General features: G+C 35.9%; 1 protein-coding gene and 1 non-coding gene across 2 annotated transcripts in view; both read right to left on the bottom strand.

The window, feature by feature from the left end:
* Positions 1-278: 278 nt before the first annotated feature.
* Positions 279-15943, bottom strand: part of SLC17A5 (solute carrier family 17 member 5) — a 54506-nt gene continuing 38841 nt past the window's right edge. The window contains exons 7-11 of the mRNA XM_037519972.2: positions 15618-15776; positions 13809-13941; positions 12296-12443; positions 5856-5946; positions 279-1661 (exon numbers count right to left, since the gene is read on the bottom strand). Of these exons, the coding sequence (XP_037375869.1) occupies positions 1524-1661; positions 5856-5946; positions 12296-12443; positions 13809-13941; positions 15618-15776 (669 nt within the window). The 3' untranslated portion in view covers positions 279-1523. The remainder of the gene's footprint in view (positions 1662-5855; positions 5947-12295; positions 12444-13808; positions 13942-15617; positions 15777-15943) is intronic.
* Positions 7591-7698, bottom strand: LOC119253600 (U6 spliceosomal RNA). The gene has a single exon (XR_005127136.1). It is a non-coding gene; the product is annotated as a U6 spliceosomal RNA (small nuclear RNA).

Genomic DNA, 15943 nt, shown 5'->3' on the forward strand with positions numbered 1-15943 from the left:
GAGGAATTAATGAAGCAAGATCTCAGAGGAGGTGGGAGAATACAGATCAGTAAAATAGTTATACTCTTTAGCCAGAAGATGGGACCCTTTTCAGAGCTAGGAAGGACAGGTTGATGGCAATCAAGGTTTCTGATGCTGAGTCACTTAGCCTAAATCTCTTCAGCCTGGGGTTGGCAGAGATGCATGCAGAGGTAGACTGGTAGCTTGAGAAGGACGTCAGAAAAAAATGTGAAATAGCCACTGTGGACACCAGCAAATATCACAGAATGGTCAGTTCCAAAAATCAATCCAAAAGATTTATTTTGATGATTTATAATAGAAATATCACCAATAGCAACTTAAAGCTATTTACATATTTAAAAATAGATTTACATAAATGTATTAACATGATATTACATTGAAGTTTTGGTTAAAATGTTATAGGTAGTGTTGAACAAACATAATAAAACATGAATCAAATCCTAAATCACATAAATGCACTTAAAGTATGACTCCAAAACCCTTGGAAGATGGTCCAGATAAAACTGGAAAAATATGATTTCATAAGCTGCAATAAAGATTATTACACCTTGGGTCTCAGATAACTTGGCCAAGTGAAAGTCACTTCAATCTCAAATGGCAACCAGAAACTTAACATATAGACAGAAGAAGACATGAGAGGTTTTTGTTGCTGACTTGTTTCTAATTTTGGTGCAGCTCATAAAACAGAACTTGAAAATTTATTCTCTGTTTTACCTGAAGGTAGTTTTAGTCAAGGATGAGGGTATTTGTGGTTAATGGGGCATCCATTTTTCTTTGGCAGGTTACATGCCAGTCAATAACCCAGTGTGCTGGGAAGGGAATGTCTGAGGATGAGTCAAGGCCACAGCCATGGATCTCATTGCTCCTGCCACTCAGGGCTTTACCGACACATTAACAGCTCCCAGTGGAAGAACACTATCCAGAGACTTGGCACTGCCCTGGTCTTGGATGCTGCTCCTGGTAAAGGCTGGGCACTGGCCCTGAAGCCAGGGAAGGAATGTTTGGCAGCTGCTTGGGCATGCTTCCCTCCTTGAAGTTGCCAGGCCAAATTAGACAGTGGCTGGCTGCTCTGTGGAGATGTTAAAGTTTGAGACCTAAGTGTCAGGGATTGCAAGGAAAGCAGACAAAAACAAGTATTTACTAAGACCTGAGGATTATCTGGTTTAGTTAATTAAGCAAAGTTATAGAGGGGTCCATCTCAGCGCATTCCTTTTAGTATGCCTATTAAGAGTAAACACAAACCCTCTACTTCATATTACCTGATTTGCAACCAGGTCTGTGGCCCTACAGTATAAGTTCCAGCGTATGTGCTTTATTAATAATTAAAAATAGCTAATTCTAGTAATCTGGTGACATTTCATGATTATAAGCCTTAAAAATTTAATCCAAGTACAATTTTTTTCTTGTATATAGAATGTTTACACATTAAATATCAAAGGCACTTTCAGGTTACATGATAAACAAAAATACATTAATAGAGACAGGATTATTTATTAGTTCCTTCAGTTTCTGTGTCCATGGTGATCACCGAGAGCCCAGCTTTGCACTTCTCCTTTGGCAAATAACGTGAAGAATATGGCACCAAATACATTAATAGCAGCAGCAATACAGAAAACAATTTGCCATTCTCCAATAGTGTTCTACAGAGAAAGAAAGAAAAGAAATACAAATGAAAAAATTTTTTGTTTGTAGTTCAATTAGCAAAAAATGTGGTGTCACAAGACTATTATAATAGTAGCATTATTTGTAAAAGCCTCATGCCAGAAACAACCCAAATGTACAACAGGGAACTGTGGCACTTAATGTTCGGGATGTGTCCTGAGAAATGTGTTATTAGGCAATTTTGTTGTGTGAAATTCATAAAGTATAATTGCACAAAACTAGATGGTACAGCTTATTACACACCTAGGCTATATGGTTTAGCCCACTGGGACCACAGTCATATATGCAGTCTGTTGTTGACCAAAATGTTAAGACACATGACTGTATTTGTTCAATGGAATATTATACAGCACTAGAATGAATGAGCTACAACACCACAGATACATCTCACACACAAATGTTAAGTAAAAGAAGCCAGATACAAAAAAGTACATATTGGATGCTTTCATTTATATGAAGCTTAAAATGAGACAAAACTAATCTGTGGTGTTAAAAGTCAGAATGGTGATTCCTTTTAATGGGGGTCAAAGAGGAATGGCAGGAAGGGGTACCTAGGTGCTCTGCAAGGTAGTTAATGTTGTTTCTTTATTGGGTACTGGCTATAGGTATGTATTAAATTTGTAAAAATTTGTCCACCTGGATACTTAGGATTTGTGCACTTAAAATATACATGTTATACTTCAATAAAAAGCAAGGAATATACTTTAATTTTAAAACAAATAAAATGTGTACATGTCTTTGGATTCTGTATAAGTAGGGAAGTATTATGCCTGTATATCATCTCCCAAGTTGTTACAGGTGAGAGGTATAAAGATGGAGATGGACTCTGAAGTTCAGTTTTTGAGGCCTGGCCTGCAAGACATACATGGAATTTATTCAATAAGAGATCATCAAAAATAATTGATCAATGCATAATCCAGTGGTATAAAAACTTCAGGCAGTTATCTAATTTCCAGGTCATGTGACTAAGCTTAATGACATTTTTAAAATTCTTATAGTTCCAATGTAACCAGAGTACTACATTTGTAGCATTTGTAGCATTTTTCTTATAGCAAAACAAACAAAAACCACCAAAAAATCCAACAAGCAGTAGAATTAATTGGCAATGAGGCAGCAAAGGAAAGTCACTAGGAAGCTAGTATAAGGTCATGTATTTAGGGAAAAAGAAAAATATGCAGAAAGCAAGGAGCCCTTTGTAGTTGTACTATTCTGAGATGAATATACTTTGGTGAAAAATAAATCTTAGCACTCTTAATTTTAATGACTATTTAGATATGCTAACAATGTATAACTATTCTAGAGGTAGAATCAGTTAATCATTGCATTATTTACCAGGAAAATGTTTGACAGCCTTTTAGAATTCCTAAGACAAGGCTTCACTGTGGTCTACAGAATAAGATAATACCTCAGTTTTTTTGGTGGCAGTGAATGACTTAAAATCAATCAATTGTACTAAAACTCTAATATAGCTCCTAGTTGTTTTTTTTAACAAAAACTCTGCCATTTTTTAGAGAATGCTGTTTTGTTTGTAGCAAAAGTGAACCTTACACACTTTCAGCTTTTTAAAAAAAGATTTATTTTTACTTATTTATGCATACAAGAACTGGGGTGAAGGCCAGAGGTGCGGGGGGTTGGGAGGTTAGAAGAGTCACCAGAGACAGAGTGGGGAGCAGAACAGGCAGATCTACTGAAATACACTGCTGAGGTGAGCAGCGAGTGAGACAGGAGAGGTCTGCTGTGCCATGTGGGTTGCTCCCTGGCCAGCAGGGGATCGAACTTGTGCTGCAGAGGCTGTGGACAGCTTCATAGTGCTGTGCTCAACCCATGAGCCACCAGAGAGGCCCAATAGCCCTAAGACTTTAACCCCTGCACCACCAGGGAGGCCCTATTTCATTATTATTTATAATCATTCCAAAAGTTTATGAAGCAGTGTAGCAAATTTTTTTTTTAAAGATTCATTTTTTTTTTTAAATTTATAAAAGGACTGGGGCACAGACCAGATGCACGGGAGGGTGAGAGGACTCACCAGAGACAGAGCAGGGAACAGATCAGGCAGACCGACGAAACACACTGCTGAGGGGAGCAGCGGGCACGACAGGAGAGGTCTGCTCGCCATGTGGGTTGCTCCAAGGCCGGCTGCAATCATCGAACCGGCACTGCAGGGGCTGCGGACAGCCCCTGCAGTGCCACGCTCAACCGCCTCCGCCACCAGGGAGGCCCGCAAATTTTAATTGTAAGCAGTTATAGTGGTTAAAGCAATTTTTTTCTTTTTAGAAGTAATATCCTTGAATAACTTTAAATACACGTTTTGTAATAACATATCCAAAATCCAGTTTAAGTTCTTACTTTATAAACATTTAAAACTTTAGGAGTTCATGACTCCCTAGCAGAAGTGCTAGGATTATCAACAATAAGTGAAATTAATATATAGTAATATGTTGACTTAGGTTCTTCTATTGGCAGAATGTTCCATGAATATTAAATATTTCTGATATACCCATATTGAGACGCAGCATTTTAGAAGAGGGGGAAAAAAACCCTTTCCTAATAATCCTTTTCAATTAAGTGAGAGGAAATAGTAATGAGGCATCGACTCATTCAAGTAAGGAATTGGAAGTGGTAGGAGTGGAGAAGAAATAGGGATACTACCTGTGGAGAACATATATGTATTTGGAATCTGTATATCTGGTAATCATGTATCCTGAAATTCTATGGCTTAGATTGTGTTAACTTGATCACAAAGACAAACAAACAACAAAAAAAGAGTCTCTTCTAGAGGTTTAAGGCAGTCTCTTGAATATGTTAAGCTAGTCCATTAGATTTTTTTTTAATAGAAATGGAGTTGGAAGGGGTCATTGAGGTCATTTATTTCGATTTCTCCTACAATATAGGGAGTCTTTTATAATGCTGAGTTTCTGCTTACTGATTTGGCTCTTTGCCACTGACACCTTCAGGTCAGACCAATCTGGGGCCCATCCTGCTTCTAAGGGCTTGCTGTACAGTTCTGAGTATCAGCCTTGACTACGCCTCTGGCTGACTGCTCTATGTTCCTAGTCCACAAAACTGACTGATTCCTACTCTGTGCCCAAAGCACTCTGCACATATTTCTTTCTACAATAGCTGTCACACTGCATTTTAACTATGCAATTATGTATAATCTCTGAAAGATGAGCTTCTCAAGTACAGAAGCTTGTTATTTTGCCTTTAAATCCTCAGTATTTAGCATGTTAATAAGCACTCAAGAAACGCTTGTTGAATACATGTTTGATTATTTCAGGGCCTTTAAGGTAGTAGACAGACAATTCCATGAAGTAACAGCATTAAACAGAAAAACTGCCTATTGTCTTCTCATAACTTCTCTCTATCTTTGTGGAATTGCCATGAATAAGTCACCAAATTTTATATTGTAGTCCTTGAAATGTGTGAAGACACCTATCATGTATTCTCAAGTCTTATGCTCCTCTAAACAGTCTTATTTCAGCTGTTCTTCATTCATTCTCACATGATTTCCTAACACCTCACTTTTGTGGATCCATCTCTTGAATAATTTTACATTGCCAATTTTTATTTGTTCAAACCAAAGACACAAGTTATTAATGTGGTATAAATCATGCTAAATACAGGGCCACCCTTGTGGCACAGCGGTTGAGCGCTGGGCTGCGAAGCTGCCCGCGGCCTGCGGCGCCGGTTCCATCCCCGGCTGCTCCCCGGCCACCGGAGGGTCCCACATGGCGCCCAGACCTCTCCTGCCGCCCGCTGCTCCCCTCAGCAGTGTACTTCGGTCCTTCTGCCTGCTCTGCTCCCCGCTCTGGCTCTGGTGAATTCTCTCACCTTCCCGCGCTTCTGACTGTACCCAGTGCATGTATAAACAAAAACAAACAAATAAATAAATAAAGCATGCCTCTATTAAAAAAAAAAATCATGCTAAATACAGTTTTAGCCATGAGATGTTCATTTAACTTAGTTCTATGCTATTTAAAACTCCAACAGTATTCTTTGAAAATATAGTTTCCTACTCTTTAAGGCATTTAGCATTATGCTACAAAGAACTGCATATGAATAAACATTGAGAATTTTATCCTTAATTACAATACACTCAACTTTGTCACAGTTGTGCAGCTCCAGGTGAACTCTTTAAACCTTTTCAGTTTAAAAGCAAATTATCTACTTACATCAGGGGTTAGACTTTTAGCAATGACAGGCCCAATCATTCCGGGAACAGTGGCAAATGTGTTTGTGATGCCCAGGAGGATACCGGCATACCTGCAGAAACATTTTCGAGGGGGTTTATTATTGTGTTACACATTTTAAGTAGCTTTTTTGTTTTTTAAAGATTGTATTTATATATATAAGAACTGGGGTACAGATTAGAGGTGCGGGAGGGTGAGAGAATTCACCAGAGACAGAGAAGGGATCAGAACAGGCAGACTGACGAAATACACTGCTGAGGGGAGCAGCGGGCGAGGCAGGAGAGGTCTGCCACGCCATGTGGGTTTCTCCCTGGCTGGTCAGGAATCGAACCCACACTGCAGAGGCTGCGGATAGCTTCACAGAGCAGCGTTCAACCCTCTGCACCACCCGGGAGGCCCTATGTAGCTTCTTTTGATAGATAGTTACAGCACTCTCAGCCTGTATTCTTCCGAAATTTTATGTCTAAATGAAATGTCTTCTAAAAATTGGACTGAATGATTAACTGCTGGAAAACTTGCATTTCAATAGTTAATTGCCATTATATAGAGGAAAATGACCACTGAAATGTTTCCTTTTATAGTGATACAGAAAAGTGCTGAGATATGATTTATGCATGTCACTATCTAGACAAGAAGTTAGATTGTCTTGTTTAAAATATTTTTAAGCTAAAAAACAATTTACTTCCTGATTACATTTATTTTATTGTTGAAAATCCAAAAAAAGAAATACTATAATACTCCCACAGAGGTAAACAACATTTTGTAAATATCCTATTTTTCTGTATATTTCTAATATATTATTACAGAAGTGAGATCATATTGAACAAACAACATCACAATTTACTTGTCCCATGTATTACATGTTTCCTTGTAGCTCAGTCCTTGCACACTATCTCAGAAATAGGCAAGTTGACTCTACAATGTGTTTGTATTTATACGTATATATATGACCAAAAAATGCATTTTTAATTAGTTCAGAAAAGTTCTCATCTATGTGAAGGGTAAATGTGAGGGCAGTAAGATATTCTTATCTATGCCTAGATGCAAATCTTTTTATTTATTTATTTATTTATTTAAAAAAAAAAAAAGATTTATTTATTTATTTATACAAGCACTGGGTACAGTCAGAAGCGCAGGAGGGTGAGAGAATTCACCAGAGCCAGAGCGGGGAGCAGAACTGGCAGGCTAACGAAATACACTGCTGAGGGGAGCAGCAGGAGCGGCAGGAGAGGTCTGCACGCCATGTGGGACCCTCGTCGGCCAGCCAGGGATAGAACTGGCGCTGCAGGGGACGCGGGCAGCTTCGCAGCCCAGCGCTCAACCGCTGTGCCACCTGGGAGGCCCTAGATGCAAATCTTCAATAAAAGACTTCCAGCCTGTATTTGGGAAATGCTAATGATCTGTTGATTTCTCCAATACGTAGGAAGGTAGGTAGACTAAGGAAGGCCACCATACCCAGGACCTTCAGTAGGTGCTATCTTAAAGAATGAAATCCTTATCATTTTCTATATATCAGTCATTTTGGACTGGTAATCAGGTCACCTAAAAATTCCTGACCAAGCTCCACCAATAACCATTTGCATCACCTTGGGCAAGTTAGTGACAGATTTATTATTTCTCTTATTATTCATGTGTTCATAGATGTATACATGTAACACATCTGGTGGTCCCTGCTGAGCTCTCCACATCCTGCCAATTATGTGATTTTTTTTCTTTTTTTAGTATGGAATGTTTTGTGAATTTGTGTGCCATCCTTGTGCAGGGGTCACTCAAATCTTCTCTCTATTTTTACAATTTTTGGTATATATGCTGCCAAAGCAAGCATTAAAAAATTTTTTTGTGTTAACACACACATGGAAACATACATACTATATACGGTTTGATGGACTTTCACAAAGTACACACAACTCTGTCTGTCACTAGTATCCAATAATTTTCAAATATCTACTGATGTAAATTTTTAAAGGACATTTTATAGATGGTTGAACTGCCTCTCAGACTGTATAAACTTTAATTTGTATTTTCATAATACTGTCAGGTCACTCTTCTCCTACTCAAAAACCTACAAGGATGATTCAATGCTTAAGAACACTGTAATCTGCCTGATTTGCAATGGCCTGGAGTTGGTCAGCTATTTCCTCGGCTTGCACAATAACTTCAGATACAGATTGCTGTCATTCCAGCTGCTCACTTCGCCCATGCTTGTTCCTGCTACTTACCTTTATTTATACTAGACACTCTGAAATCCACACTCATTCCAACCAAACCACTTGTTTTGACAAATCTTGTATGAAGGTTTCTCTGTGTGGTTCAGCTTATATTGAACTCTGTCTTCTCATAGTCTTTAGTGTCCTTAAAGCTAATATTATGGGTTTTTAGGAGTTTTCTAATTGCTAATTCTGATTTAATAGTCTCATTGCAAAATCACATTTTATTCCCTCCGATCATTTCTGGTGCCCAGCATAACATATATGTTCATTCAATACATGCTGGCCAGGGAAGTGGCACCTAATTGGCAGCTTTTCCAGGCCCTGTGCCTGGACCCATGGGGCCCTGGCTGCACTGATTGCCAGAGTTTTGTCGCATGGAGATTAACACCATTCTTGGGTATCAGCTCCAAAGAAATTTCCTATAAATGGACTCATACAGAGCATAACCTTTTGGACTATGTGCTAGAGTTGCTGAACATCATTCCAAGTTTTGTGCTATCAATAGCTAGTTCCTTTTTTATTGTCCTCTCTCTTTCTAATTGAAGAAACTGGGATATTTGTCCTGTAGCTATTCCTACATTAGGGATTTTGTAGATTGCATCCCTGAGGTATCACTTAACATAATTTTATGTCCTCTGCATTTCCTGTACACTGGTAGTATCTTGATTCTAGATCCTAGAGGATTCACTATTAGGTTTGATATTTTTAACAAAAAAACCTAAAGGTGTTAAAAGTTAGCTAACCAAGTAAATGACATTTTATTGCTTTTCATAAAAACCACATAGGCATATACAAAGTACAATTTTTAATTTTTAAAATTCTGATCAAAATTAAAGAAACTTGATGTTTTAGTAGTCTACATAGTCTTACTGTGGGATATTAATATCCCACATTATTATTATTATTATCTCAAAACCTTGGTTGCAGACTACTGATCTGAAATTCTCCCCACTTAGGATACTGAATTGCATCCTCCCAAAATTTATATGGTGAAGCCCTAAGTCCTGATGTGACTATATGTGAAGACAGCAATTATAGGAGGAAATTATGATTAAATGAGGTCATATGAGTGAGACCCTAGCCCAATAGCACTGGTAGCCAAGAGGAAGAGCGAGAATGCTCTCTGTTTCTGTGAGCACTTATCAAGGAAAGGTGAACTTGACTATGCTGCTCCCCTGCCCTTGGATTTCCAAACTCCAGAACTGTGAGAAAATAAATTTCTAGATTTTAAGCTACCCAGTTTATGGTATTTTGTATGGCTGCCTGAGTTGATGAAAATAGGACCTGAATAAAAGTTGTGCTGAACTTAATTCAGTGATCTATAAACATATTTTTATGTTCAAAACTCAAGCATACAGGATACAATAACAAAACCATGTGACATGGCTCTTTCTGGCTTATGCCTGATATGGAGCATAACTCAAATTAACCAAGCTTGGCCTAACCTGTCTTTTTTTTTTTTTTTTTTTTTAGATTGTAACACCTTGGCAGTAGAAGAAACTGACTGCAATGCTGCCAGGCCTTTTCAGTGACAGATATTAAGTGCAGATGAATGCTATGGCATTCTAAATGTCAGCACCAAGATCTCATTCAAGTATTTATATTACACTTGGCCAGGAAGGGCCTTGAAAGATTGATGACTGCTTGGAAAACATATTGTATGGAATCACTCTGTATTCTATACTATTGAAGTACTAGAATTCTGTGCGAGTAATAGTTAAAAACCTGCCAATTCCCTTGACTCTGGACAACAAAATCTCTATTTCAGTCTACAGAAGAAAAGTTTAGAAAATGCCACACATATATTTATACATTAAAAGGAAAGCTGTTTTATTGAAAAACCTTCTATCAGGCACAATACTAAGTATTTTATATGTATTATCTCATTTTAATGGTAAAATTGACCCTATCAGGTAGGGATTCTTAGCTTCATTTCATAGATGAAGAAAGAATATAAAATGTTATCCAAACTGATTCCAAATCAGTACTTAGCAGTATACTTTCATAATCTATAACACCATGTCTTTGAAAATATATTATCTTTGAATTTAATCTGTAGGAAAGATCAATTTTCTCATGATTAATTTTTCACCACAATCCCAAATGCTTAAAGCTTAAAGTTCTATGGTTCTCGAGTGTTCTTGTTCTAACTAGCAGAGTGTTATCCACTGAATGGGCACTTCATTGTTATCAATGATGAAAAGCAACTAAGCAAAACATAGTCATAAGATATGTAACCCATCCAGTTAACCAAGCCAGAGGGAGGGAGAAATAACGATCAATAGTATGTTTTGAACCAAGAAATTCTAGGGGGAAAATGAAAACTCAAAGCTCATCTAAAGGACTGAGTCAAAATATAAAGGACAGAAATAATTTTGATGTTATTACCTTACATTTGTACAGTTACATAATTTTAAAAATTACACATGGTGTTCATATACATGTATGTTGATCTCAGCCATAAATCTTGCACCTCAGTCAGTTAAAAGCAAGTACAGCAGTTTATATCACCATTCTCCTAATAGCTACAAGCATTTATGCCATTATTTATGTTACTGTTTTGCTTTATACCATACCTAGATAAATGTCTTTTCTAATTTGTAAGACTTACAAAATGTCTGGGTTAGAGTATATGGTTCAGGAAATGACCTTATCATCCTCCAAGTCAGCATAAGCTTACACACATGCAAGCAGGGAACATATTACTTTCATGTTTGTGTCTTAAACATTTGGTACAGTGCCTTGCACAGTGTTATTAAATGACTCTATCTATTACTCAGCATGCTATGACACTGAAATTTAGTAATGACAAAGCTACCTAGTTGCACATCCAATGTGTCTTTCTCCTGAAGAGCCTCATGGGAAATCTTGTTGAAATCCTGATATGCCACACATCCAGTGTTTTCTCTATGAAACTAAAATATGGCAAGAAATTAGACAGATTTGCTATTTTGCCTCTCAGTGATTCAATGGTGGGTGCTTAGTGATGAATATTTTCTTCTCTAAAAGCTCACTGATTATCCTTTTAACACTTTACTTGGACTGACTTGTGACCTTGATTATGACATAGGAAATAATAAAGTTTACTGTATTATGTACAAGCACATTTTTATATTATGAAGTAAGTATTCTGTGTGTATATGGTTCTAATTAATTCTCATAATTTTATAAGATAGATACTAAGGATTTTCTTTCCTTTTCTAGCATCCACTTTCATCGTCTTTTGACAATAGATCCGATTTCTATTTGTTTACCCAATTTGTATTCATTGCCAGTTTAAGAGAACAGAGTGGGACACTTGCCAGGATGTGAAGGATTTGAAGTAAAAGAAAGATGATAGGAGACCACCTCTTTTCTCCAAAAAGAAATTCATAACCATTATTTAAAAAAATTAAGTACATAAAATTTTCTGGGTCAAAATATTCACACAGTTCCCTCCTCTAGTCTGATAACTGGTACAAAAGAATTCTAGAACATTTCCAGAAAGGGAACTGTAGAAAGAATTTCAGGTTCAAGTTTTGGTTCTATCATTTACAAGCTATGTGGTTTAACGGATATCATTTGACTTTATCAGTTTCCTCAGCCATAAAATAGGTCAAGAGTACCCATTTCATAGGAATGTTTTAAGGATAAAAACAGATTCTATTTGGGGAAGTAATTTTCAAACTATCAAATGCTAGACAAATATATTTGCACATTGGTGTTGGGCATTCATCCATCTAACTAAATGCCTATTATGTGCAAGCATCATGGTAGGCCCTGAGGATGACAGTCTCTGCCTTCCCAGAGTTCCTATTCTAGCGGTAGACTGACACAAATTACAATGTGTTATATGCACTAATTTTATGGGAATACTGTGGACAGAGGTGATGATAATTAAAAGTTTAAATTTTAAAATAACTTCATGCTATATTGTATAAAGTCAAATCTTATTAAAGAATTTAGAGCAGTCAAATTCATAAGGCAGAAAGTAGAATTTTGGTTGCCAGGGACTGGGGGAAATAGGGAGTTAGTGTTTAATGAATAAAAAATTTCAGGTGGGGAAGATGAAAAGTTTCTACAAATAGACTGTGGTTAATGTTTGCACAAGAATGTGAATGTATTTAATCACAAAACTGTACGCTTAAAATGCTTAAAATGGTAAACTTTACGTTATGAATATTTTACAATTAAAAAAAGTCAATCACAGTAAATATTTATGTTAGTACTTACGAAGGAGCAATATCCAGATGGTTAATGCTAAATCCAGAAGAGCAAAAGCCTCCCAGTGTTGTTGATATGGTTAGGAATACAACAGCCAAAGAATAATTACAACCTATATATCCAGCAGCTACCAGGAATACTGCAGGTCCAATCATTCCTGGAGTTTAAAAATTATGAAAAGAAAAATGGGCATCTAGCATTAGTATTTGCTTGCTGTACATTAGTATAAATCTGACATTTGATGTTACTGCCACCTACAGTATAAATGTTATAACTGCCTAGAGGACTCTAAATTATATACATAGTTTTGCGGGAGGGAAAAAACTAGAAAAAAATAGGCATGTGAAACTAATATAAAAGAGAAAAACTTTATTATACATTGTTATTAAATCTTCATGTGATCAGGACTAAGATAAAGTTTTATAATATCAGCGAAAAGAGAAAGAAAAGACTGAAAAATATGGTTCTAGAGAGAAGCAATAGTTGAAACAGAACATGATTTAAAATTCATATCACTTAGAAAGATAAATAGTAAACTCTGTTGGTTAAAGTTAGGAAAGCACTCCTTTAGGCTTTAATCATTGTTAACAATATTACAGTGTGTTATAGGTAGTTAAGGATAAAATATAAACAACATGAAGGGAGTTAATGAGAGGCTGCTATTTTTGCTGTGTGTCTACAGCAGTACTATCCAGTAACACTCAGCAGTGATGGAAATGTTTTATTTGTATATACTGACACTGAGGAACTTATATTTTAATTTCAATTAAATTTAATAGCCACACATGGCTAGTTGCTAGACATTCTAGACAGAGCAGTCAAAAAAGGAAAAATCAGATTGAACCTAAAGGAATCTATATCACTTACACACATTGAACAATTTCTTGAGAGTTGAAGTAAGTAAGCAGTGGAACAGGACAGCACCTTATAGTGGAAGGTGTTTAGAAGATAACTGAGAATTATCTGAATAGGGTTCTTTTGAAATGCAATGACTGAGATATAGCCACTGGTGACTTCCAGGGTCTCTACTTACTTGAGATCCTTCAAAAAAACAAAACAAAACAAAACAAAAAAAAACAAGCAATTGTCCTAGATAGTTTTAAATTTGCCTTTCTGAAAGCAACTCTGAAACACATGATTATTTGTGGTTCCTTTGATTTATAGCTCCTCATTTGGTATGAGGTTAGTCAAAATTTTCTGACTGAATTTTAAAATGTATTCACTTAGAAATGTATTCACTTATTTTTAATGTAAAGTTAGAACTGAAAACAGTGATTGATAAAATCTGCAGTCAGTCATTTTTAGTAAGTCTGTAGTGGTGACAATAGGCTATTATGTAAGTCTCGATCTTGAAATGCAAGATTCAAAAAAGAACCATCTGGCACAGAAGTGCACTCATAAATCATACTGTTTCGGTATGTGAACAAAATAAATGACTAACACTATCATTTTCATTTTGCTTTGCATGGTAAACACAGTAAATAATTGTAAACCATAACAAAATCTGATTTATCTCACTTACCTATAAGACTAAAAATTCTTCGAACACTTATAGTTGAAAAATTCCACTTTCCCCTTAAAGTGTCAGCAACTTGACCAGATAGGATCATACACACCCAACAACCGAAATAAGGTAGTGCAGATAACAACCCATTCTGGAAAGAATAAGAAGGTACTGGATTATTTGTGGTGGGAAGAAAGTAAAAATAACATACACACACACACATCCGATACCACTTGAAAACAAAGGAAACACATAGTGATATATGTTAATTTGTATATAGAGTAAGCTCATTTTTAGAAGGATTATAGGATTCAGGTCAATGAAGTTCCTGAAAGCCTGTTTCAGAGGGAACCAAACGTCCCCATAGTTCAGTCTGGTGAAGCTAATGTTGAATGTTATTTTGGGACTTGGGCTATCACTGCAGTGAAAGATAAGCCTTCCTATTAGCCTATGAACTCTCTCTGCTGAACAGCTTTTGTTTTCAATTTTCACTTATTTATTTTAAAATTCTTTTTATTATACAATATAGATACAGAGAAAAACATAAATCAAATATACAGCTTAATGAATTATTCTAAAGTGAACACCACCTAAGACAGGTGCCTGATGTACAAGCAGAAGCTCTGAGCTGAGCACAGGGGCAGAGACCACAGAGGGAACTCTATTTTTCACTCTTTTTCTCCTTTAAGTTACTACCTAAACAAAATGAAAATACCAGGAAATATGAAACAGAATTTATTGTGGAAATACGTTAATTACATTGTGGGGAATGATTTGGCCATCAGCTTTTTTTGAATCTTGTGAAAAGCACATAATCCTCAGGTGGAGAAAAAAGAAAAAGTTCTTTCTTCTATTCATTTTTCCTCTGCACAAACCTGAGAAGACTAAATAGACTACTTCTAATAAAAACAATTGTTTTTATAGTCTGAGATAGAGGGGTACACTGTCAGTGTTATACAGACATATAAAAAAGAGATATTTTATCAGTGGTATTTTAATCCGGTGATAATTCCATTTAAGCATCATTAATGATCTAGACCAGGAATATTTGCTAATGTTTTAATTTTGAGTTTAAGATTTACTTTTTTTCAGCATCGTTTGTAGTATTCTATAATCAGATATCATATACTTCTACTCCTATTATAATTTTATAGCTGAAGAATTTTTTGTTTCTTTCTGATGTTAAGTAATTTCCTATATAAATTTCATCCCATTTGGACTTCTGTTTAGTATGATCACATCTATTGTTCTTTGTGGCAAAATCTTAACACATGAATAAACTCTAGCAAATAAAGAATGGAATTTTTTGATCCTGGTCTTGTTGCCTAGCAGGATGACTGATAATTTGTCAGAATTACATTAAAGTTCCCATGTTAAAATCTCCTCCAAAAACCTAAAACCACTAAAACTGTTGACATTTACACATTCCATGGACATCTTTTTCAGTTGTTTAGTTTTGTTTAAGGATATGCCTCCTTGTATTCATTTATTTAAAAAATTGATTAAAAATATTAGTATATAAAATAGGATAATGGATGATCCACCACACTCATTGAATTGTAAGAAACAAGGCACTAGAACTGAAAAACTAGGACCAAAAAAGGTAAGGGTAACTGATGAAATTAAACTTATATGAAAAAGAAAACTTATAACAAAGGATCAAGAACTTTAAATTTTTTGAATAATGAAAGATTATAATTTCATAATAAACTTTATTTTATTTTATTTTTGCTTAGAGGAACTAGTGTGTAGGCCAGAGGTATGGAGGGTAAGACGGTTCACCAGGGACAGAGGGGAACAGGCAGACTGACTGTAATATTTTCTTACCTCTTGAACATTGAACCTTAAAATTTCCTTCATATATGTAGGCAATAATGTCAATAAAGTATAAAAAGTCCAGTTATAAGAAAAGTGTGCAACTACAATAGCCCAAAGTGGTAGTGATTTTAGTATGGGTACCCATGGCACTGACTTCTGTGAAGAAAGCTGAAACAAAACAAAACAAAAACAGATACAGTTAGGATAAGCTATAGCTATGTTTATGTATGTTTTGATCTATACCTTATTGGCTAAAATTCAGTCTAGAACACATTTTTAGCCATGATTAGTAAATTTCAGATTCTCAAACTCTTTTGAAATATTTTTTTTTTTAA

This window comes from Talpa occidentalis, unplaced genomic scaffold (assembly GCF_014898055.3).
Source record: "Talpa occidentalis isolate TD23 unplaced genomic scaffold, MPIMG_talOcc4v2.1 talOcc4.2, whole genome shotgun sequence".
NCBI lineage: Eukaryota > Metazoa > Chordata > Mammalia > Eulipotyphla > Talpidae > Talpa > Talpa occidentalis.